The sequence below is a fragment of the Struthio camelus genome, chromosome 6 (genome assembly GCF_040807025.1).
Source record: "Struthio camelus isolate bStrCam1 chromosome 6, bStrCam1.hap1, whole genome shotgun sequence".
NCBI lineage: Eukaryota > Metazoa > Chordata > Aves > Struthioniformes > Struthionidae > Struthio > Struthio camelus.
The window spans coordinates 8,628,838-8,651,378 of record NC_090947.1 but is presented as its reverse complement, the minus strand read 5'-3'; the positions used below and the strand labels follow the sequence as shown (position 1 = coordinate 8,651,378).

The 22,541-nt window shown below is 41.5% G+C and overlaps 1 protein-coding gene across 8 annotated transcripts in view; it reads right to left on the bottom strand.

The window, feature by feature from the left end:
- The window catches only part of PARD3B (par-3 family cell polarity regulator beta), a 437,068-nt gene that overhangs the window by 228,980 nt on the left and 185,547 nt on the right, over positions 1-22,541 (bottom strand). For 6 of the 8 annotated variants that reach the window (XM_068948053.1, XM_068948054.1, XM_068948056.1 and 3 more), the window contains 2 exons: positions 11,181-11,272; positions 914-1,000 (listed from right to left, as the gene is read on the bottom strand). In XM_068948053.1, the coding sequence (XP_068804154.1) occupies positions 914-1,000; positions 11,181-11,272 (179 nt within the window). Of the gene's footprint in view, positions 1-913; positions 1,001-9,266; positions 9,298-11,180; positions 11,273-22,541 lie in introns of those variants that run through there. The other 2 variants (XM_068948060.1, XM_068948057.1) reach the window with 2 other exon arrangements.

Sequence of the window (22,541 nt, the reverse complement as noted above, 5' to 3'; positions counted from 1 at the left end):
TCTGCACGAGCTTGGGCCCACCCACAACCTTTTGCTGAGGAGGTGCTTACACACACAGACCTCTACGAGGCAATCAAATCCTTCTCATTCTCTGCCCAACACGAACATTGACAAGTAAAGAAACATTGAAGGATTAGACAATTTTTACACGTGCAATGGTAATTGGCTTTGTGTTAGAGACAGCCATTTTACCATACAGCGATGCCACTTATGGCATTGGCAATTTCCCATCTCTTATTCAGGACAGTGTCAAATTAACTCTCTGGCTGAGTCTCTGTATGTCAAATTTCAGCCTAGAAAGAATTTTTACATCTGAGTTACATAGCCTGGAAAACAGTTATAATGAAAATGCTGACACAGTCTTAACTACAGTACATCAATATAAGCGTGCTGCTATAATAGGCTTTTGTGATCTCAAGAGACTATGTTAAATCATTTATAATTAAAGTAATTGTATTGTGACAAAGAAAAGTTCATGGTATAGTACACATTTTATAAATGCTATACAACCAAATCTGAAAGGTTGCTTGAAAAATTGAGGCATGACCAGGCAAGCAAATTTTTTGACTTTTCTTGTCTGATATGCCATTAAGAGCGAGCCCGTGAAGAGAAATCCAACGGGAGGGTGGGGGAAAACACACACACCTTTAGAATTACATTACTCTACAGGAATCTGGTTTACGGTTCAGAGAAGAAAAGCAGAGGCAGTTGAAGGGACAAACAGGAAGCACTGGGGTTGGTATTGTCTTAGCACTTAGAATAGATTTTGGTAATGGAAGACAGTGCCATAGATTCAGTTTTCCATTTTCTTGTAAGCGTTTGCTCTTCCCCGGGTTTCACAGTAGATGTTTTGAGAACAGCCGCCGAAATCCTTTCATTAACACACTCCCAAACAACAAAGACGTCATCTTACCTTCCACTCAAAGATGAAAAAAATGGTACTACATGTATTCCCAGGGGTCCACCTTCTCCAGAAATCTCTACTGTTTTTGTCATTTCACTAAAAAAAGAGCACAAGGAAACACATAGAAAATTCTGTGAAGAAGCCTATGAAACGTTAAAAACATTTGTCATTTGATCTAATAGCAGAAACACAGCCAAAGGATATTAGGTTCAGAGCTGACTAACGTATATAAAATATGATGAAATTTAAAATGGCTAAAAAATTCTTTGATTTTTGTAGATTAGGATTTGTGTGCCATGAATAAGGAAAGAAGACACCAAAAACTAGATGTTTTCCCAAGTCAACCCTTAAGTTAACCAGAATAAACGTCACAGAATAAACTAATAAGTTGAGAGAGACTTCACTCCCAAAATACCTGTTTTTAACTATTCCAGCTGGTGAGAATAAAGTAACTCTTACTTTAGCTTCACGGGAGCTTCTTCAACCAATTCCCCCACGTAGACAAGCTGTGAACACGATCACACACGTCCACAGGTCAGTGACGTCCTTAAGGACATCAAACGAATAAGCAAATTGGCCGAACCGCATTTCTGTATTTATTCCGTGCGCTCAGCGGCGCGTGGCCTCACCGAGCTACGGAGAGCAAAACTGCTGGCAACCCGCAGGGCGACCCGGCGCGCTCCAGGGGAAGCTCCCTTCCCCACACACCCCCCTCTGGTTCAGTTCCTACAGAGTATTTTATTCTGAGTGCCTTATGGGGACCTTAATTCTGTTCGGGGGGGGTGGGGGGGGCGATATTTTGAAAAGGAAGGCCCTGAGATTGGCCTGGAAGCTCTAAGGGGAAGGGAAAAAAAAAACACACAAAAAACACACTCCCCAGAAATGAAAAAGTTCCTTACTTCAGTAGGTCAAGCTCCTACCTTCTACGCTAGCCTACACTTTCTGCAAACCCTTCCCTCCTCCCTCAGGACAGCGCTGACCTCCAAGGGGGTGAAGGGTTAGCGCGCTGGGTACTTCCCTTCGCGCCAGGCGAACCGGCGACATGAAGCTCCACCGCGGTCCTGCAGCGCTCGCTCGGGCGAGCGCGCGCGCCTCAACCAAGATGCCCCCTTCACCTCTTGCCGCCGCCGCACGCTGGGGACGAAGGCGGCGCCCCGGCTGCAAGGGCAGGCTGCTGCCGCGAGGCACGGCCCCGGCCCTCCTCCAGCGCCCCGCGCCACCGCTAGGAGGTTTATGCTTGCGCAGCCAGGGGGATCACAGACCCCGCGCGAGGGAGGGCAGAACGGCACAGTCACACGGGGGAGGAATCGGAGCCCGCCCTGAGGGGGCCACGTGCAGCCGCACCGCACGAGGCGCCCGAGACGCTGTCTGGCGTTGCTTTGCTAATAAACATTTTACTCAGTTGCATAATGATTAATCAGAAGCAACATGACCTAGATACTGTAATTCTTATCTCGCTCAGCTAAGTATCGCACGAAACTGCAGAACAAGTTTATAATAGCTTTCTTTCGAGTTCTTTTGTAATTTATTCTTCCAAGGAGGCTGCCACTGGCGTGAATTTATATTCCATTAAAACGAAACGGACAGCGCCTGAACAACAAATCACACTGATCCCAGCATAAAAGATTTTTATATTACTATACTGATAATACAAGCATTATCAATGGGCATTTCTATTCGCTGAAGTTTTCTTTCCTTTCTTCCCCTCCCCTTCGTGACTCAAGCAGGGAACTCCTCACAAAATATTTGTACACCTTCCAGATTTTTAGTTAATGCTTTTTTTCCTTCCAAAACTGTTCAGAAAGGCTGGAGTCTAATCAGGACAGTTACCAAAAACTCAAAAAAAAAGAAAAAAAAAGATATGTGCAACAAGTAAATTCTTTCTGCTTCATTTTCTCCTTCCTCCAATTCTCTTATTAGCAGACAAAAATTGCAATTCAAAGGCTATTTTTATGACAGTTTGAACTTGTTTGGAACCAAAGCTGTACCAGGGCCAAAGTAGCCAATGCCTACAGATCTAGAAAACAATCCAAAATAGTGGAAGGGTTTTCATTTCTATGGGGAAAATTTACTTAAATTAATAAATGAAATTGAAAATTGTCCCCAGATAACCCTATGTTTTTAAGTACCTCCAGGGAAGAGCTGTCTTCCTAAACAGCTGTAACATACAACAGGAATTTTCTGAGGGCAATCATCATAGACAGCTTACCTGTCATCTTAAATTAATGTATTTACAGCTATAAGCAGGCTCAAAGACAAAGAAAATACATGAGTTCATTTTAAAATCTAATATAAAACCTACACACTAAGAAAAATAGGATTCTTTCTGAAAACAAGCAGTGTGCACATACATTGTATATCAGTTTAAAAAAACGGGACACACCTCAGAAGTTACAGATACACTAAATACCCAGAAGAGGGATACACTCTATATATACAAAAAGGGTTTTAAAATATATTTTTGATTAAAAAATTATGCCTCAGAATGACTTTTTTCCCCAAATAAATCTGATTTAGTTTCACCTAGCAAGAAACTACCCCTCAGAAAAACATTAATAAATTGTACAGAACATATTTTGCTTTTACATTATACCAATGAAGCCATGACAGCTAAGCAATTAAAAAGCAGGCTATCTGGGGTTGCGTTTTTTTGTGTAGAAACTCAAGGATGAAAGGCTTGGAAAAATTTGGTAGACAACTCATCATCGACTCCTCAGGCAGCCCGCTCCTCCAGCGGCTTTCATCTGCCCCAAAAGGGGATGAACGGCAGCAGCGCACCGCTGCACGCTTGCTCACGGTGTACCGTGCGTGGGAGGGGGAACTGGGCAATCCATGGCCGATGAGATCCTAGATTCCCAAGTCTACCAGCAAGCAGCTTACGTTTTGAAGCTAGATACAGTGGACCTCTCTCACAACTGTTTTAAACATCACACGCCTGATCTGAAGGGAACTGGAGAAGCAATTCCTGCTATAAAACTTTCCTGGAACATCCTTCGAAGCTCATAGTCACCTGAACGAGTCTTACGTTCAACAATTCTAGTTACTAAACTCTGCAGGCACAAGAGACTCCAAGGTGCTAGGACACCGAGGCTCACAGAATCAAGTTAAAAAACTGGAGCAAAGAGGTGCGAGTGTAGAAAGGTTTCCCACTGCTGCTTGATAGTTGTGATACTGCCAACAGAAAAGGTAACTTATGGACTTTCTGCAAAACTCAAATTAAAAAAAAAAAAACTCACTCCCAACAAGAAAAAAATGTTACCTTCCAAAGGTTAGTGCAAAATCACTCCACGCCCAACACAATGACCTGATCATATTTCGAGTCTCCCCTGTATATCCCAAGTTCATTTTGCAATAAACGCAAGAGCAAGCCTGTCCTACCAAGGCAGTACATAAAGACTCAGAGCCTGACTGCCAGCCAGGAGGGGAGGCAGGGAGCATGGTGCAGAGGCGAGCGAGGTCTGGAGCGTGCCTGGGTGGCTACACCACGAGAATCGCCAGTGTGTTCTCCAGGTAGCAGCCAGAGCTCTTGCCTCAGAAAATCCTGTCCTCGCTGGCTTTACAGCCCCATTTCCACACAGTAAGTAGATAGGTTCTTAGAGCAGGTTTGTTTTTTTTTTTTTTTAAAAAGAATTTTTAAAAAGTGTTTATTTCAATGAAGCTTTTCTAGACTTCAGGGCTCACCGCGACTAGAAACACTGCACTTGAGCTTCTCCAGATGCATGCTCACGCCTCCCTCTCCCTCTGCTGCACTAAACCATCCTCAGAGGTCTCAACAAAGAGACAACATCTGCTGGCATTACCTGACTCGTCTCCCAAGACCACATTTGACATCATGCTATTGATTTTTAACCTGAAGAAACTATCATCGTTTACTATGTAAATTCTTTATCGCTTGATGTTTATTGATTTCTGCCAGATTCTTTACAGTCTATCACGTTTGTCAGGAAGGCTTGCCATGCATCTTGTTAAAAACGTTGACAAGTACAGTCTAGCAAAGAGAGAATGTGTGTGTGTGCGGGTGTGGGTGCAGTGAACATGCACAACAGTTCATTTTTAACACAAAAAGCAAAATTTTTACATGGACTGCTCATATTTAGAGAAGTTAATCTTGTAACCTGATCTTCAGACTGATGGTGCCCTTGCTGTCAAATATTACAGCTCTCTCTCCTGAAAACGATAGTAGGAATTAACGTCAAATATACAATGGGAAAAAAACTGTTAGCTAAAGAAGTCTACGCAAACTTCTCACTAATAGCAAAAAACTAATATCAGCCACTGAACTCCATGATGCTTAAAAGGGACCTCTTTCCATAGAGAAATGATTTGTAGTTTCGGAGCAGGCTTTTGTTCTCTAAGGGGCTTTGACTGTCCCAAATCATTAAACCCTGGGAGCACCTTGGTAGGATTTCTCTCCTGCTTTGCAACTTACTGAAGACAGTACTTCCCAAACTTTCCTGGAAGAAGGTTCTTTCCACATGGGTTACTGGGCAGACTGTCATCATGCACATGTCACACAAAGAACCTACCACTTTAGCCCCATTCAACACTTGCACGTAACTTTGAATAAATCTTTGAATTCCTCACGTATTTTTTAGAGGAGGTACAGATTAGCAAGCTGCTGGATCTGAAAAAATCTCTTAGCCCAGAATGTCAATGTTCCCCTTGCAAACAGAAACGTAGAGCTGCAATTCTGAATATGCTTTGCGGCATTTATATTGATCACAGCCAAGTAAGAGGCAAAGGCAATGTCACTCAGATGCAGAGAGCTCACTGACAAAGTTATTGAACTGCTCTTCTTCGCTTATATTTCAGCTGTACCAGCTGGTGCTTATGCTCCGTAACAGTAAAGCATCCATGAACACAGGCCGCTGACATTTGGTGGAGAAGAGAAAGCCCACACAGTTTTATGCAATAAAGGTGGTGATGACCACGTACTTGTTTCATATATTAAAACAGTACAGTTGTTGATGGTAATATAATATCCGTACCCCTCTTTCCAGAAGAGCAACAGAGCCAGCCTTCCTGAGCCAGCTCAGTAAGTGGGGTCAGAAAGCACTTTTGTTTTTTCTTTCTCCCTTTTAAACCAGATGCTCAAAACTCTGACCAAAGTGACATGGAAACCATAAAGGAGAAACAGGAGCTGAAAGTGCTAGATAGGGTTAACACAATGAAGGACATGAGAAAAGGTGAACGGTATCTAAATACTGATGGGGAGCACACTGCAAGGAAAGCAAGAAAGCAACTGAGCACGCAGAGTCAAGAAAGAGCTTTCCAGCCAGAGCGGAGCTGAGGATACTGCTGACCGCCTTCTAAGAGAGAGGCATCTTTCAATTATTACCCATAGAGTTTATATACCTAATACGGAATAATGCTGGAATCCTCCAATTCCAGGTTTGAAGAGGTAAACAATCATCCTCTCATCACAAAAATGCGCTAATCCAACAAAGATGTCACTGAAATCCAAATTTTTCCCTAATTTTAACTCTCATGAGATCAACTGTCTAAAAATTTAGAGACCATTTGCAAAGGCTGCAGGCAGCAGGGTCCCCCCTGCTCCCCCCTTCCCCTTTTTAAAAATCAAGTTGTTCCTCCTCTGTTTCCATGCTGTAAGACTAACACAAGACAGAGAAGAACATAAGAAGGTTTAAAAAAACTAAAAAAAAAAAAAAGGAGGAAAAAATGATGCAGTTACGCTTTATTATGCATCTACAATGGTTAAACCGAGGAACTGTAACCCTGACCTCTGCTAAAAAGAGGTGGGAAGACAGCAAAACGGAGCATAATGAAAACACATAATGAATTATCTATGCATAAAATACTCTTTGAGTTTCAACTAATCCACTGCTAATAAGCTAAATATCCACTTCCAAACAGATTAATGTTTGCTGTTCCTTAACACGGCCATTTTCACTAAGGAAAAAAAACAGTAAAACAAGGCTTCCAAGAACAGTATTTCTATTTTGTGCAAAAGGACTGAATTGTAGGGGTTGTGATAAATTTCTACCCGACTTTTGTACAACAATCACATCCCACTATTACTTTAAAAATCTTTTGGTCCTAGTTCAGAATAGGACATTAAGCAAGGAAAAATACCAAATTTTATACACAGAAGGTTGGTATCAGTTTGATTTCACTTATTCTGAACATCACCTTTATAAGGAAATTCCCCCACCATCACCAAAAAAATCACCTTCCGAAGTTACAAGAGGATTGTCATTAGTTCTGCCTTTATTTATTCTGTTTAAAAAGTGCCAATGACACAACGTTTAAGGACTCTTCTCCAGCAAAGGTCAACTCTCAATAAGCGAAGTTAAGACTTCCAGGCGCCTAAAGGATAAGGTCCTGAAAAGTTTCCCAGTACTCTCACAGTGAAAGAGTATCCAGGTCAAGAAGCTTCCTTCTGATTAGCTTCTGAATGCTTCGTCAAAGTCACCCACATTCCTACTACTCTCATCTATTTCATTTACTTTTTATTTTACCTACTTAAATCAGTGAACTGTTTTTCTTCAAACGGAACAGTTTTCCTACCTGAGTGAGAAATATAGAACGAGCCAAGTCTGAAGCTTTTAACCTCAACAGACTAGGTTTCAAAATCATAAAACATTAATCACGATATTCTTTGTTTTTCTGCTTCCCTCCGAAATATCCATTATTGGCTGCAGCTAGAGGAGGGACACTAACCTCAGATGGGCCGATGCTCTGACGAGGAGTTTCAGATAATTTGCTAAGCAGTCTAGCTACTATTTTTCTTAAGTGCTACATGTTATAATGATCACCAGACTAGACGGAAAAAAGGAATATTTTCTGTCAAAACCAGCAGAGACAGTGGTGGTTTTCTTCTTTCTTACACAGCATGAAGGAGCTCACAATCAGACTGAAATATTAGCTTCATTAACATCATTTAACATAACATGACATATTTAAATGAGAGTTAATGGCCTGTAAGAAATTATGACTTGGTGGTCCATCATGGCCCTAATGTCTTTGAAGTATAACAAGAAAGAGACCCCTACAAATTAGTATTATGAATAATATTTTTCCAGAAAGAACAGTGTTAAAAGAGCCAAAATATATCTTAAGATGTTAGCCTGATCATTTGTGGAAAGAATTGTTTTTATTAATAAAGAGGCTTACAATACATACAACTTATTTAGATTCCGTCAAATTAAGATACCAGTAAGATAGATAGTCTCTAATGACCGTTTCACTATTTTTTCTTTTAATTACTCATGGAGAAAATGTTTTTGTAAAAAAGTTTTAAAAACAACTGTTCCCTTTTCCAAGGAAAAAGCCATAGGCAAGCACAATCACTGCCTTAACATTTGTATTCACTGACTTTTGAAATTCCACTAAGCTTCACAGAAACACCAGTTTCCTCTGTTTTACAGAATAATGTTTTCTGTATTCCTCCTAAATTCATTAAGTTTCAAGAAACTGGAATATATTGCGAATAGATATATTTGAATATATTTCAAAATTTTGAGAAAAAAATTCCTCATACTATCCATTTCAATATTTAGAAGCAAAAAAAGCGTTTTTAAAAAAAAAAATCTCAATATCCTCCCTCAGGACATAGCATGCATGGGCCACATATATTTTACCACAATTATTTTATACACAAATTATTTTACCACAAGTATCTAAGGAAATCCTGCTGCTCTCCCTTTGTTTTGGTTTTTGATCAATACGTTCTCTTAATGTACCAATGCCGATTCAGATTATGACGACTCATTATATCTCCAAACAGAATTACAAGCAACGCAGGAAGGTAATTAGGAACTGGCAATTAGGTTCTGGCCCCTGCACTAGCTTTTTCTCTGCTCCCTGTCTGTTCAACACTTTGATGATCAGTCATCAACTGGGTGGGCCCCAGTCTATGTCCTTTATCACTTTTCCTTCCATGCTCCTCCAAGATCGCAGAATTCACCAAAAGTCCTAAGTAGTCTACAGACAATCTAGTCCTTTTATTGACTGTTACGTGACATGCCAGAGAAGACACTTCAGAGGTTAAATACTTCTGGAACGTATCATAAAGATCTTTCTCATAGCCAAAGTTTCCAATGACACCTTCAGAATCAGGATACAGAGATGAAAGCAAGGAACATCGCAAGCTCCTTCTGAAGACTCCCAAGCGTAAACAACAACTTGGGCAACTCTATAAGCAACAATATGCTCTCAGAAAAACAACAACATGGGTCATAAGAGGACTGATAATCTAAAGCACATGAGTAAAAGCATACGGACAACAATAAATAAGAGCACAGCACGAGCAGAGCTTGATTAATCCCATTTACAAACTGACAGCTCAAGAGACATTAAAGGAACAAATGAGTGCATATATTTGATCATGCATCATAATTACCTCAGGTGAATTAAGCTGTAGAAGTCTTTAGCTACATTCCATAAAGAGAAAGAAAAAAAACCATTAGCAACTAAGCTAACTAGGTTCAATACCTGCGTGATGAACACTAATCAGTTAGCGTATAGTTCAGAGACCCGGCAGGTGCAGAGAGAGCTGGAAGAGCACTCCAGTTCGTTTTCATGACGATACCATTCTAAAAATATGCATCAGTTTCAGCAGGCACATGAGACGAGACTAGAAAATCGCATTCAAAGCGGGTGATAAGGAGGGCACCGAGAGGGAGGAAAAATGCAAACAATCAGACAGATGAGTTCTGTCTGAAGAAATGAAAAAGAAATGGAACAATAACACAGAAGACAGACTAAGAAATCTTGCATGGAAGAGAGTGATTTTTGACGTCCTCAAAAAGGAAAGGTGGCATAGCTATCAAAATCCTGGCATGGGCCATGGGAAGATCATAGTTAAGAGTCCCTGCTGTGACTTCCCTGACAGACTTTGGGCATATAATTTCATGCCTCTTCCCTAGACAACCGCCCCCCCACCCTTTTAGGTAAAATGCGAGTATTAACACTTTAGTTTTTTCTCAGGTGTTTGTGAGGATAAATGCTCTAAGATATGCAGTATCATGTATTTCATAGGCGGTTTTTTGCTCTGCTTTGACAAATGGCTATAAATTGCAGAATTATAGCAAATCATTAATTGCCTTCACCAAAATTGAGAGAGAGGAATTAATTTGATTATGACATCTCTGCCGTCATGCATAAGTTTCCCATATAACACTTTTTACTTTCATTCTACAGTGTGCTATTACAATACTACTACATCCTGCAACAAACACAACCTAATGGTCATCTTTGTGTACTCTACAAGGTGACTCCACTACAGTGAGAATCACCAATCAAGACTGAAATCTACGTCCATGGTGGGACAGGAGAAAAGCAGCCACATGGAATTGCTTTGTTCTAAACTTACCAGAGCAAATCTTCTATTACCTCCACCGAGGCTCTGACCGCCCTGCTCTGTAATACCACACTGCGGCCTGTCTTGTAATTGTGGCGTAATGAACAAACTGCAAAGCTAATCTTGTTTCAGCTCAGCCAGCCAGAATTTTGCTTGTCGTTTTAAGGAACAATGAAGCCAAAGCTGAATATTAGATCTATGGAAAACACTGTTTCCTTTCGTTTCAGCAGTGCAGCCATCAATTTTTTTTCAAACCCAGATCATACAGTTATTTAAGTTTCATTCAAAATTTGGACCAGACAAAATAAAAGGTGTTTCCCTGATCTGCCAGTGCAATCACTGCCACTTTCAGTTACAACACCCCGGCCATCTCTGGTCTGGTGTAAACGAGGAGAGGAAAAGGATACATTCAAACCATCCCGGGCGAGACAATACAAAGGGAAATATTGCAAATACTGGTTATAGCTTTCACAGTGTATAAACATAGAATTCGATCTACTACAGAATATAGTGAAGAAAGAACCTTACGTTTCAAAATCAGAGGTGACGTTTTAACCAAAAAAGGCTGGTTTGGGATCACACGGTTCAGATTGGTTATTTATTGAGATATAATGTCCTCTACCTTAGACATGGAATGCTTTTGCAAGACAGATTAGAACGCAAGACAGACCAAAACATACAACAGCAGCATCTCTTTTACCCATATATTACAAACAGCACAGGTCAAAATCATTCATATTCATCAACCAGGGTAAAAGACTGTCACGTGCAAATAAATTCTTCAGTACGGGAATTGAGCGCTTTTTTAGGATGGTAAAAGGGACGAGGAGGAAGAGATCATGATGACGATGAGCACAACGCGGATTCACAGGTGCAGATGCAATGAGAAACCAGCTTTGCCTTGCATGTTGATAAAGCCTGCTGGAATCAGTGCTGAACAGAAGGTGCTCCTACCTGGCAACGAGTCGGGCCCTCTGTGACGCCAACAATTCTGGAGGTCCAGTGAGGGTCATCTCCCCATCCTCAAAGGACAGCTGCGAAGCACCCTGTTGAGATTTCAAAGTACACATTTTGAAACGTATGCATTTAAAACAATGGCTGTATTAAATTTGAGTCACTACTTGAAAGGGAAAACAAGTTGCAAGCTACATCATCCCACTGATAGTGGAGACAGGAAGGTCCGTTCTGTAGGGAGAGCACAGGGCGCAGCATTCACGGAAACGGGAGGCTATCTACAGATGTTCTCCACCTAACAGAGCCCCAGCCATGCTTCCTGTGATGGTCTGATTTAAATATGCTTGAAGACGATTCCCAGTACCTGTTGGGGGGTGGGGATGGAGGGATGAGGTCTTATATGGAGGCCACATATTATCAGCAGCCTTTCTCTCTTCTTCCTCTACCTTTACACAACCTGCTGGCACGTTCAGAATCTCTCAGTCCACGGCAGAGAGGCAAAGGGAGGGATGACACTAGCTGCAGGCCCATCCTAGACAAACAGGGCAGGCCACTGCAGGCCAGGGCTCCCCTTCTCCAAAAGCTGCTCCGGATGGCTCGTTTCCTAGCACTACAGCCAGCGTGGAAAGGGGCAGGCAGACTGGAAGGGCTGCAGAGCACCACTGCAAGCCAGCAGGTAGGGAAGGCCTGAGGGGCTCACAAGCTCCACAGAGGCGCAGCAGCTACAGGCACTGCCTCACCTGCCCACCTCACCCGAAAGTCCTTCTTCCGAGCCCTGAGCCATCTCTGTTCCTACGACAGATTCCCTAGTCGCAGACAAAACCCAGCGGGCTTCTTTCTATTCTTTCCACCCCTGAGTAGCAGCTCTCTGGTGAAGATGTATTTTCACAGTAACTTACGAGAAAGCGAAGTTATGTAACCCATTTGACCAGCTGCTAAAACACAGTGCACACAGGGACCTGATGTTGATGATAAAGCTCTTGAAAACTATTATTTAACTTTCTTTTCCTGATTCCTAGACTCTCTCTGTTTGCATTTTTTCCATACTGGGGGAGAGGAAGAGGCACCAATGAGATAAGACCACTGTCAGCAAGTGATATATTAGCTTTAATGTACTTTACTTCATTGTGACCCTCACGGCAATAATGTAAACAGAGCAAAATCCGTAACAAAGACCTTCTTTGGAGAGGTCACTTCTGCCAACTTTGCAACAGGAATATAGCTGGAAGACATAAATCTTCGGCCGTCAACACACTAACAGAATTCAATTCAGAGCTTGATCTTAACTAGATAAAGCCTAAAGTTAATAATTAATTTTTTTTTTGTTGCAGTGTCACAGTTTTCCAGTGCACACTCTTACCATATTAAGGAATATTATAAATTAATGCCAAAGAACAATACGAACTAGATAGGCAATTTCATTCTCAAGAAGAGCTTTATATTCCAGCTAAAAACTGTGCGTTAAAACTTCACATGTCTCTGCAAAGCTGGCCCTACCCAGAGAGGTGGCTTTATTTTCGTTCTTTAAGGAGCAAGACAGCTTTCTAGATTTTAGTTTTTTTGTTTCATTTTTAAAAAAGGAATCATCCTCAGCCTTGCAAGCAAACTTTGGACTGCATATCAAGCTGGATTCCCTTCCGGTTCACACACCACCTATGAGTTCTGAACCTACACTATCGGCAACAAATCTCTTAGCTTATGCTCCTACTAACATGCAAACAGAGTTGGCTTCCGCTGCAAGGCCAACACAGCTAACTGAAAGCTAATTTCTGTCACTAATGGAAGAACTATCTCAAAACATATGTATGGAGTAAGTGTCGTTTCTTCCGATCACTTTTCACAGAAGAATCACACGTCAAAGAGCAACTCTTGTTATATCATGTATATCCCATGCTAACCTCAAAAAGCAGGAACTCAATCTCTAGCAATGAGTTAGCAACAGAAACTTGACACTCCATCTTTATGTGATGACTTCATCTTACAAAAAGATGAAGCCCTGGTGGCAACCGATACCAGACGCTGATCAACCTCATTAACAATTATTCCCTCCCTGCAAAAGCTAGCCTTCGTTAGCCAACCAATGCAAGCACTGGTGCTGAAGAGTCTCTTCTCTTTGGAAGGCTGAAAATACAGCCAAGCTACAAGCAGATTTTTGGGTTGCAGATCAGTCAGACTCTTTTCCTCCAAACACTGACTGCAACATAAGGCTGCTCAGCGCATGGCACTGAACTTACGACTCATGCCACAGAGCTGTTTGGCTGTCTAAAGCTTCCCTTGCACTCTACACAACTCTGCATACGCTATATTAGAGCTTAGAGTTCTTGTGTTACTGATGTTCTTGCTTTAGCGAGGCTACTTCTGTAGTCCTCCTCTGCTCACGTTTTCTTGGGAAACAGATTTGACAATAACGACATAAATGCAGATATCAGAATATGATCTCATCTCTTGTTTCTGCTCTCACAGATTCACAGGCTTGAAACCACGAGGGACCATTTTTGATCAACAAGTTTAATTTCACACTTGGAATCAGGTTTGCTTAGTCACACAGGACAATGTTGGTAAGGGCACAGTTACGCTCTTAGGTAAGTAAAAGGCTCTTATGAAAAAGGGCAACCAATTACTCTCTTTTCTGCTATAGGCAAGACAAGCAGAAAATGGCTTCATTTACAACACAGATTGAATCTGAATGAGAAGGTTATGATGGATATTAGGTATTTAAGGGGGTTTAGGTATATTAGGGGTGTAAGACCGTCAGCGGAGGTCTTCAAAAACAGGTTAGAAAAATACGTCAAGAACGTTCAAGGTACGTTCGCTCCTGTGCCAAAATAATGGCGCTGCTTTGCGAGGTTCCTACATTTCCATTACTCCATAAGCTGAAACTTCACTGAGGAACTGGAGGATGAGATTTTGAGTCCGTTACTTCAACTACCGCTTACTTATTTATTTTCACTCAGGTATTCAAGGGTAAAAGCTCCTCAACAGAAGTTACCCACTACAGACCCGGGAAACCCCACAGAGGGGAGCTCAGCGCTGCAGCCCCTCCATCCTGCACATCACTGCCTGTTTTGATTTAAAGGTATGCAGTGCTCACATGTACCACAGATTATCACATGCTAAAACAAGTCAACACACAATCAGATATATAAGCCTTAACTGATCAAGGAGACATGAATTATAACACTGAAATTATAATCTGGCTCTCTGAAAATGACATGAGAGCACCAGTAAAGTAACAGCCACTACAAATGGGTACACAGGAATTCCTTTCAGCACTTCATTAGAAACGGCAGTAAACTCCTGCCCTAATATGAGAACGGTAGCAAGCCAACAAGGTGAAAATAAGGACGCAAGCAGAAGACAACAACCTAATACGCATTTGAAAGACTCAGTGTCAGTTTTTCAGTAGTAGAGGAATTAATGACACTCCAACTCCCAAAACTTGACTTGGATTCAACTGGTAGCGTAATACAATAGATCTGCAGTTTTCGTTTAGGAAACACGAATACAATGCTAAATAGTGTGCTAAGAAGAAAAGTCAAGAAATCATATGCATCTAAGCGTGCTAATTTTTTAGTTTATTTACACAGGGGTAACTGGAATTAACCACTTTTTTAGTGTTGCAAATAGTATATCCTTCAAATGAGGACTGCAAGAGAAAAAAGGGAACCTGTCAGAGTAATAGCCCTCTGCAAACAACTTTAACCCAAATGCTTGAAAAATTCTCATATTCTTTATGAGACAGCTCTCAAATTAAGTAAATGTGTATGGCCAGCAGTCAAAGAACGCCACAATACATACCATCAACACGTGCAGTCTTCCCAATGCAGCAGTCAGCGTGGCAGGAGATTGTCCCCGACACCAAATACATTGAAATCAGCCAAGGGACTTATTTCAGTTAGAGATTATGAGAAATTCTGCCTTTCTTTTTTGAAAACACTCAGTTCATAAAACTTGTTGGAATGTATCAGCCTCAAAAACCCGGGAGTGGCGCTTCTGGCCAGGGAGAGAAGTATTTGTTTCTGGCTAGAGAGAGGGAGCTGGAGACAGACCTGGCTTCCGACACTCAGAGCAACTGCTCTAGTTTCCGAGGCCGCGTGTAACCCCGACAGCTAACCCCGCAGCCAGGCTGCTGGAGCAGCCCCGCGCGCTGTTTTCTTCCTATCATCCAATACAGAAAACGTGTATTTTCAAATCCCTCAAAGCCCGCACCAGATCCGTTTTCCAGCTAACCTCTGGTTACGCTGCAGTTCTGCATTTTCTTTCTGTTCAAAAATAACTTTCACCAAGGTTCTTCTATCAACAGAGCTGTTTTCATATTCACCCAAGAGTAGGATGTACCTTCAAATCCAACAAGACTGAGCTTTAGAAACACTCAGGTCATTAAAGGGCCCTTAATCATCTCAATTCCCCTTGGTAGGCTCCAAATGCTATTCTGAAGGCAAAAAAAGAAGTTTGCAGGCAGTATAAAATTGCAGATATATCACTTTTAGAAAAGCTCTGTGGTTAAAAAAAGAAAATTTCTACTTTTAAGCCTCTTGATACACATTTATGGAAGTTTCTCAAGCAACAGGAAAAACAGCTCCTCTTAAAGAAGAACTGAGACAAATCTCAGAACTAGATGAGAAGTTTAGAGAAATAGTAATTCTGTGTAAACAACTGCAGAAAATCATGAGTTCAGACTCAGCGTATAAAAAGGGCATCAAACACTACCCATACACGGCAAGGTTACTTAGAAATACTTGTGGTCTCTACTCAAACCCTGGGTTATCCCAACGGAAAATGTCTTCATCTGAAACTTCAACTTAACGACTAAGTTACAAGTGAAAATATGTGTCTAAAGTTCAAGTTTATCACAGAATCGTTTAGGTTGGAAGGGACCTCTGGAGATCATCTAGTCCAACCTCCCTGCTCAGCCAGGGTCACCTAGAGCATATTGCCCAGGATCACGTCCAGGCGGGTTTTGAACATCTCCGGGGAAGGAGACTCCACTACCTCTCTGGGCAACCTGTTCCAATGCTCTGTCACCCTCACAGTGAAGAAGTTTTTCCTCAGCTTTAGGTGGAACTTCCTGTGGTTCAGTTTCTGCCCGTCGCCTCTTGTCCTGTTGCTGGGCACCAAGGAGAAGAGGCTGGCCTCATCCTCTCGACACTCCCCCTTCAGATACTGTATTAGTACTGTATAGTACTGTATTCCTGGTGGAAATCAGCTTTTCAAAGTAAAGGAAAGCCACCCAAGCCCGATGGCACCAGGCCATGGCGCAGGGCCTGGAGCTCGCTCTCCTCAAGAGGCCAAGCCTAAGCCCCAGGGCCAGACAGCTGAGGGAGGCCAGCGCCCCCGGCCAGCGCTGCTCCCACCCAAGGAAACCTGCCCTTTCCAGGCAGGCACTCTGTTCGCACACAGGGACTGTCTCATCTGTTGCTCTCACAACACACAATTTTAATTACCTTATTTAAAAAATGAACGTTTTCAGCAACACTCGCAGGATCACAGGAGCACTGCTGACAGCCAGAATGAGTTTCAAAAGCCAGAGTGCTATTTTTAGCTTTAAAAAAAAATCAGCACTTTCATAAATATTCCCAAACCAATTAGTAGGTGCTACAAAGTGAAGGTGTTTACCTTCAGTTGCAGCAACAAAAGCAACAACTGACACCGCACACAGAAGACGAGCCCCAAAACCAAGTAACTCAAGAGACACATACATGTCCTTTTCCATTCAGGAAGAATATTTACCTAGCACAGGTTAACATGCAATAGCCTTATCTGAGTCAAAGTCATACACATCTTGAGTTAACGTTGGAGTGGTGCTTTTAAGAGCCTGGTAGGGTTTAATGCCCCGGTGCTTCAGAAAGGCTTCCCAAAGTTGCCCTTTGCACTGCTGGAACAAAACAGAAGTTTCTGATATCACAGCACAAAGCCAAATGTGTGCATGCACATTTCTAAAACTGCTAAGAAACTCTTGTTCAACCACATTAATCAGTGCCATTCATTACGATACTCCTGCAACCGCAGTATCGCAAACAGAAGAACGCAGCAACCCATTCTTAAAACGTTTGCAACTCAAGCGAGTATCGAAATTTCCCTACTTGGCCTTCAATCTGCAATGGGCCTAATCAAAACTGTGGTCCCCAAACCCTACATAAAGCAAACCGTTATCTTTATTAAGTAAAAAGTACAGAGTCCAGACATCTCAAGGCCAAAGAACATGACGACAAGCGTAACGCCTCACAAAACAAGTTGTCAATGGGCAGAAACCTGTTCTTAAGGCATCTTTTTGAACCCAGGATGTCGTAACTGGGGAAAAAAAACCTTGAAATCAGAAGCTCTGAATAGGTTAAAATTATGAATTGTAAAATATCAAGCTCTCATGGGTTATACAAAGCTCAAAATCATTCAAATCCTAGAAATAAAAAGCAACTTGGTGTCAACATCTGTATTTCATCTGCTTAGCTAATCCTTCGTTACCAAGCTAATATCAGACAATCTTTCTGCCCACACAACTTCATCTCATAACCGAAAAGGCTTCAGGAAATATATTTACAAGCAGAATAGATTAGTATTACAAAAGCACGTATAATGTCTCAAAAAAATCTCTAGATTTATTTATTTTAACATATCACTTCTTTTTTTCTTCTAAAGCAGTGTAATGAAATACAAAACGGATCCTTTCAAAACCAACCAATAACAGAAAACCAAGCGTGTTTCTCATCATGCTCTTAGAGGATGTTACAGAGCCTGTCCGAAGGAAACGTCGACCAACAGAAGCGCAACCTGCCTAGTGTGTTTATAACCACAATTAATTTATTTAAATTAAAAAATTCTTGACCATTTAACACCCCCACAATACAACTATCATTAATATATCAAGTATGGAAGTCAATGCAAAGCCGTCCAATAAAATGCTGCTAAAACAAACAGGAAAAAAAGATTACAGTGTATGTTACTACATAGTTCTTTCTTTTCCAGAGGTCTGCTTGATTTAAATCATTCTGCCTCCATAAAACGTGGTAAGTATTTTTACACAGCCTGCAATACTTCCATTTCACTTACTGATTAGACTACACCATCCCCTTGACTATTCAGAATGAAATTCATTTCAAATGGATAATTGATGCAATTGTGCAGTATCTACAAATGCCATTAATCACTTGCTAAAGATGACTTTTAAGGCAGGCAATATATGAAAATAAGAATCCTATAGCTTCTTTCAGTGTTGTCAAATGAAACGCCTTCTACTGGACTGTTAAAGGTTATTTTTCAAAACAAGAACGGCTGCACATCTTCAAACACTTCTGACACAACATGCAAGGGGATTCATGTTTAATTAGCACAGCACAAAGAAAAGCCATAATACAGTATGGCTTCTGGCAATTATATAACAGCTTCCAGAACTGTAACAGCAACATTTTCCCCTTTCAACTACCAATGGGCTTCTCGAATGTCGCAGCGTGCTGCTCCTGGCGCTTAGGAAGATATTTTAAGTCAAGGGCATAAACAGACACTCTTGGGAATTAATCTGGAGTAGATTAAGAAATTATTCCCCCAAACTGCTACCAACTCAAACTAATCTGTGCGACTTTGCACTGCAGCAGATTAGGAGCATCTGTATCACACGCACAGTTCAAATGACATGCGACCTGTCACCAAGTGAGGTGGGACAGTAACATCTGACGCACACGTGGCTTTTTCCAAAATGACTGCTTATGCCTGAGAGCAGCGGTCAGCACCTCCTGCCAAAAGACACTCTTACAGGACTGCTTAACCTCTAATTCAGGAAAGTAAAATACAGCCTGGCGATATCAACCTTCAAAATGTTCTCCCTAAACCCTTCTGCTTTATCCACTCCCAGTTTAGGTCCAGTCTCATCCACTCAAAAAATCTAGCTGACGAGCCGCCTTCTTGCCTACGTACTGAAGGCCAGAGAGCAGTGCTGCCAGGGATGCTTTCAAACACGCTACTACAGAATGCTTTTGCACACAACGCTACACAGAAGCGTAGGACGGCCACACCATCACGTTACTCAGGGACTACAACAATGCCTTCGCTGAGCCCACAGCAGTTTCCCACATGAGTGCTCCTAACCTGTGGCAAATTCCAGGGTTTGCCTCAACTTAGTGTACAATGAGAGTTATGCTATCAGTCCAATTACCCGGCATACAGCACACACTCAGCTGAAGACACATCTACTATGAATTTAGCCAACAGCAACGTACCACTCTGTGATAACTCGATCAGGCCTGAGCTGCTAGAGATCTCTGCACAGACTGACACAAAATCTGAAATTGCAGGGAAATAGCAATGCTCCAGTTTTTAAAGTTACAAACAAAGAGCAAGTTCTCAATTTAAGTGCTGCAAGGAGCGTTTTAAGCATTAAGGTCAAAACCGTCACATACAGTTCTGATGTACCTTGAAACTGTATATAAAAGCTCCAAGAGCCCTTGAACCAAATTCCCCTCACACTGAGCAAAAGGAAAATTTCCACTAGCTGTAGCAGTACTGGAGCTCACACCTTTTCTGGCAGTTGTTTCATATGGGTGAAGGGAAGGAAGAGGTGCAGCTGGAGCACAAGTGTAAGAACTTCCCTTTATGAAGGGCTCACAGGAAAAGAAAAGTGGACGTTGCCACGATTAAGTCTCCAGAAGTAGCTTTTCTGCACATAAAACACTGGACTGCAGCCCAACACGTTAAGAATTTCCAGGGCGAGGTGCGAGCAGTATCTTTTCCAAAGCAGTAGCATAAAGCTGCTTTTTGAGAGCGTCGCTAGTGCATCGAAAAATATTTGAATTTAGCACCCCTACTGGCAGAAAACCAATTCTGGAAGTAAAAGGAAAATTTTCAGGAGAAAAAAACCCTTCTGAAAATGTAAGCAATGTGGTAGATGTTTCCAACTTTTAGGGGCTGGCAGTATTGGAATAACTCCTGGGGGGATGGAGTAACTGGCCAGTCATCTAACTGTTCACACCTTTAAAACAAGCGATATATTTATTAGCCCTCTCCCATGTATCATGCTCAATTTAATTGCCTACTCTTGCTCAGGTATTCAAACGCCCGTAAACCACTGAAGGCTTCTGCAGGGGTTTGCATTAAGGGAAAACACATTTGGATTCCACAGGGTTTACATATTCTTAGGGAACGAACCTGTTTTCTACTATTAAAAGAGTCCATCCAATACCAGGTAAAAATCAGTTTATCAATACCTACCTGCTTTAAGAGTTAAGCTCAATGTATACTTCTTTCTGATGGAAAGCACATTAAAAGGAAAAGTGGCAGCAAAATTAGGTACCTCCATTCAAAATCACTATTCATACGTTGTACCAAGTATGTCAAGACCTAGCAAAACGGAGAACCCGAGCTAAGAATGCAGAAAAACCTTACGGACTTCAATAGCCGCACTCTGCTTCTGCGTGTCTCTCCATGGTCTTCTGAAGACACATGTGCGCTCCGTCTTCGCCCTGCACTAACTGGAAACCACAGAGCAGCTTTAGCAGGTCAGGGGGCCTCAGGCGTTACTTGTGTCTCAGCAAGATTATTAACATACTGAGAACATTTAAAAAGATTCTGGCTGACAAACACAGGGGCTCTTGTGCCTTCTTGTTAGAGATCGTGTAGATACACCCTAAGATCCTCCAAGTGTAATGTTCAAGTATTAATATTTTATTCATCTTTTAGCATTTTAACTAGATGTAAAGGACAACTGCTAAATTTACTCCCCGGAAATCTACAGCTTTTTATTTACAGGGGACATTTACAAGTGCTACCAGGAATGCAAGGCAGCGAACAACTAGGTGTTTCCAAGCTAAAATTTGTCGTTCCTTCTGTAGCACTGACTTGGAGACAGACTGTTCAAAGAAAGTGCACAACCTTTGGACATTTGAGTTACTGTACAAATCATTTCAGAACATTTCCATAGCAACAAGCATCGTTTAAAGACTGCGCTATCATTAGCGCTATAAATGCGCCCTACTCCCTTTTCTAAGCTGGCTGGAAGCTGCCATGGGGCAATTAACACTGCAAAAATAGGAATGCAATTCATATACGTTTCTGCCAGAAAATCCACCGCATTATCCCAAGCCAAGAGACTAAGCATTATCTTCTCTAGCGTGACTCACCACTTCTAGCCTCCCAAAAAATCTAGAATTGACAGAACTTTTTCTATGAGATTTGCAAGTTATACATCTGGTTTTTTGCTCCTCACTCATTTGCGCAAAGAGAAACTTGTGGTATTCCTTTCAAAAAGTAAGTGAACATCTCTGAAAGCACTGTACGATACAACAGGATTATTTCTTCACAGCTTTACTTAGCGAACATTAAATCTTCTCAGTAATCTTATACATCACCGCACATTACCATTTCCCCCAAAAACGTAATTCAGATTTTAGTCATACCACATAAGACTACCAGTTATGAATACATGAAAAAAATAATACATAGTACAGGAAAAAGACTTTACAAATGTATTTGCAATACCAAATTAAAACTTTCTGCTTTAACAAGACCAATACACAGTCAATTATATGAAAAGCTGTTGAAGAACGTACATAATCTAAAAGCTGAAAGCGCACACGACACTTCAGCGTGGCATCTTTATTCCTTGCAATAAATCTGTTATTGAATTTAGCTGTCTTTTTCAGTCCAAATGAGAATTCTGGATACGTGGGAGAGGGTCCTTGCAGTGATGCTCCCATTGCCAATTCTGATATTCAGAGAAAAGAAACGAGGGGAAAAGAAGATGGTTCAAATAGCATCAAATGAAAGTCCGTTTTCACCACCAGGGAGAGCGAGATTGGATAACAATGCTTTCCAAACTTCAAAAACTAAACCAGCTTTTAAGATTAAAAAAGGGACACAACTGAAGAATATTTGTTATTTTGCTCCTACTTCCTTTCTGAACTGAGCATATAATTGGAATATCTGGCACAAACTAGGCTGGTCAACACGAATGCATACTTTGGTTGTTTCTGTAACAGCAAGGAAAAGAAAACTGTTCTCTCCCATCAGCACACCTAAGTACCACTTATAGCCTAAGATGGCCAAAGTAAAGCTTTGTCTAAGATAACAAAGCTGTACTTTTTAATTTCTAAACCAGTAACATCAGTAAAACGTGTAGGGTAGAATACCTTTATCTTGCTCGAGAAGTCACTTTCATCAATATAATTTAAAGTCAAGACAACAGTAGTTCCTTAGTAAGCTGAACAGATGAAACTCAGAGAAACCCTGGAGCTGATCACGTCGCCCACGTTTTCTCAAACGTGACTTTTTGTAATCTACCACTAACAGGCTATAGCCTGATACTCCCCCATACCGGTACCGGACGGATCACACTAGCACCCAAAGACTACCTGGAGTCTTCACTTGTGCGCTGTC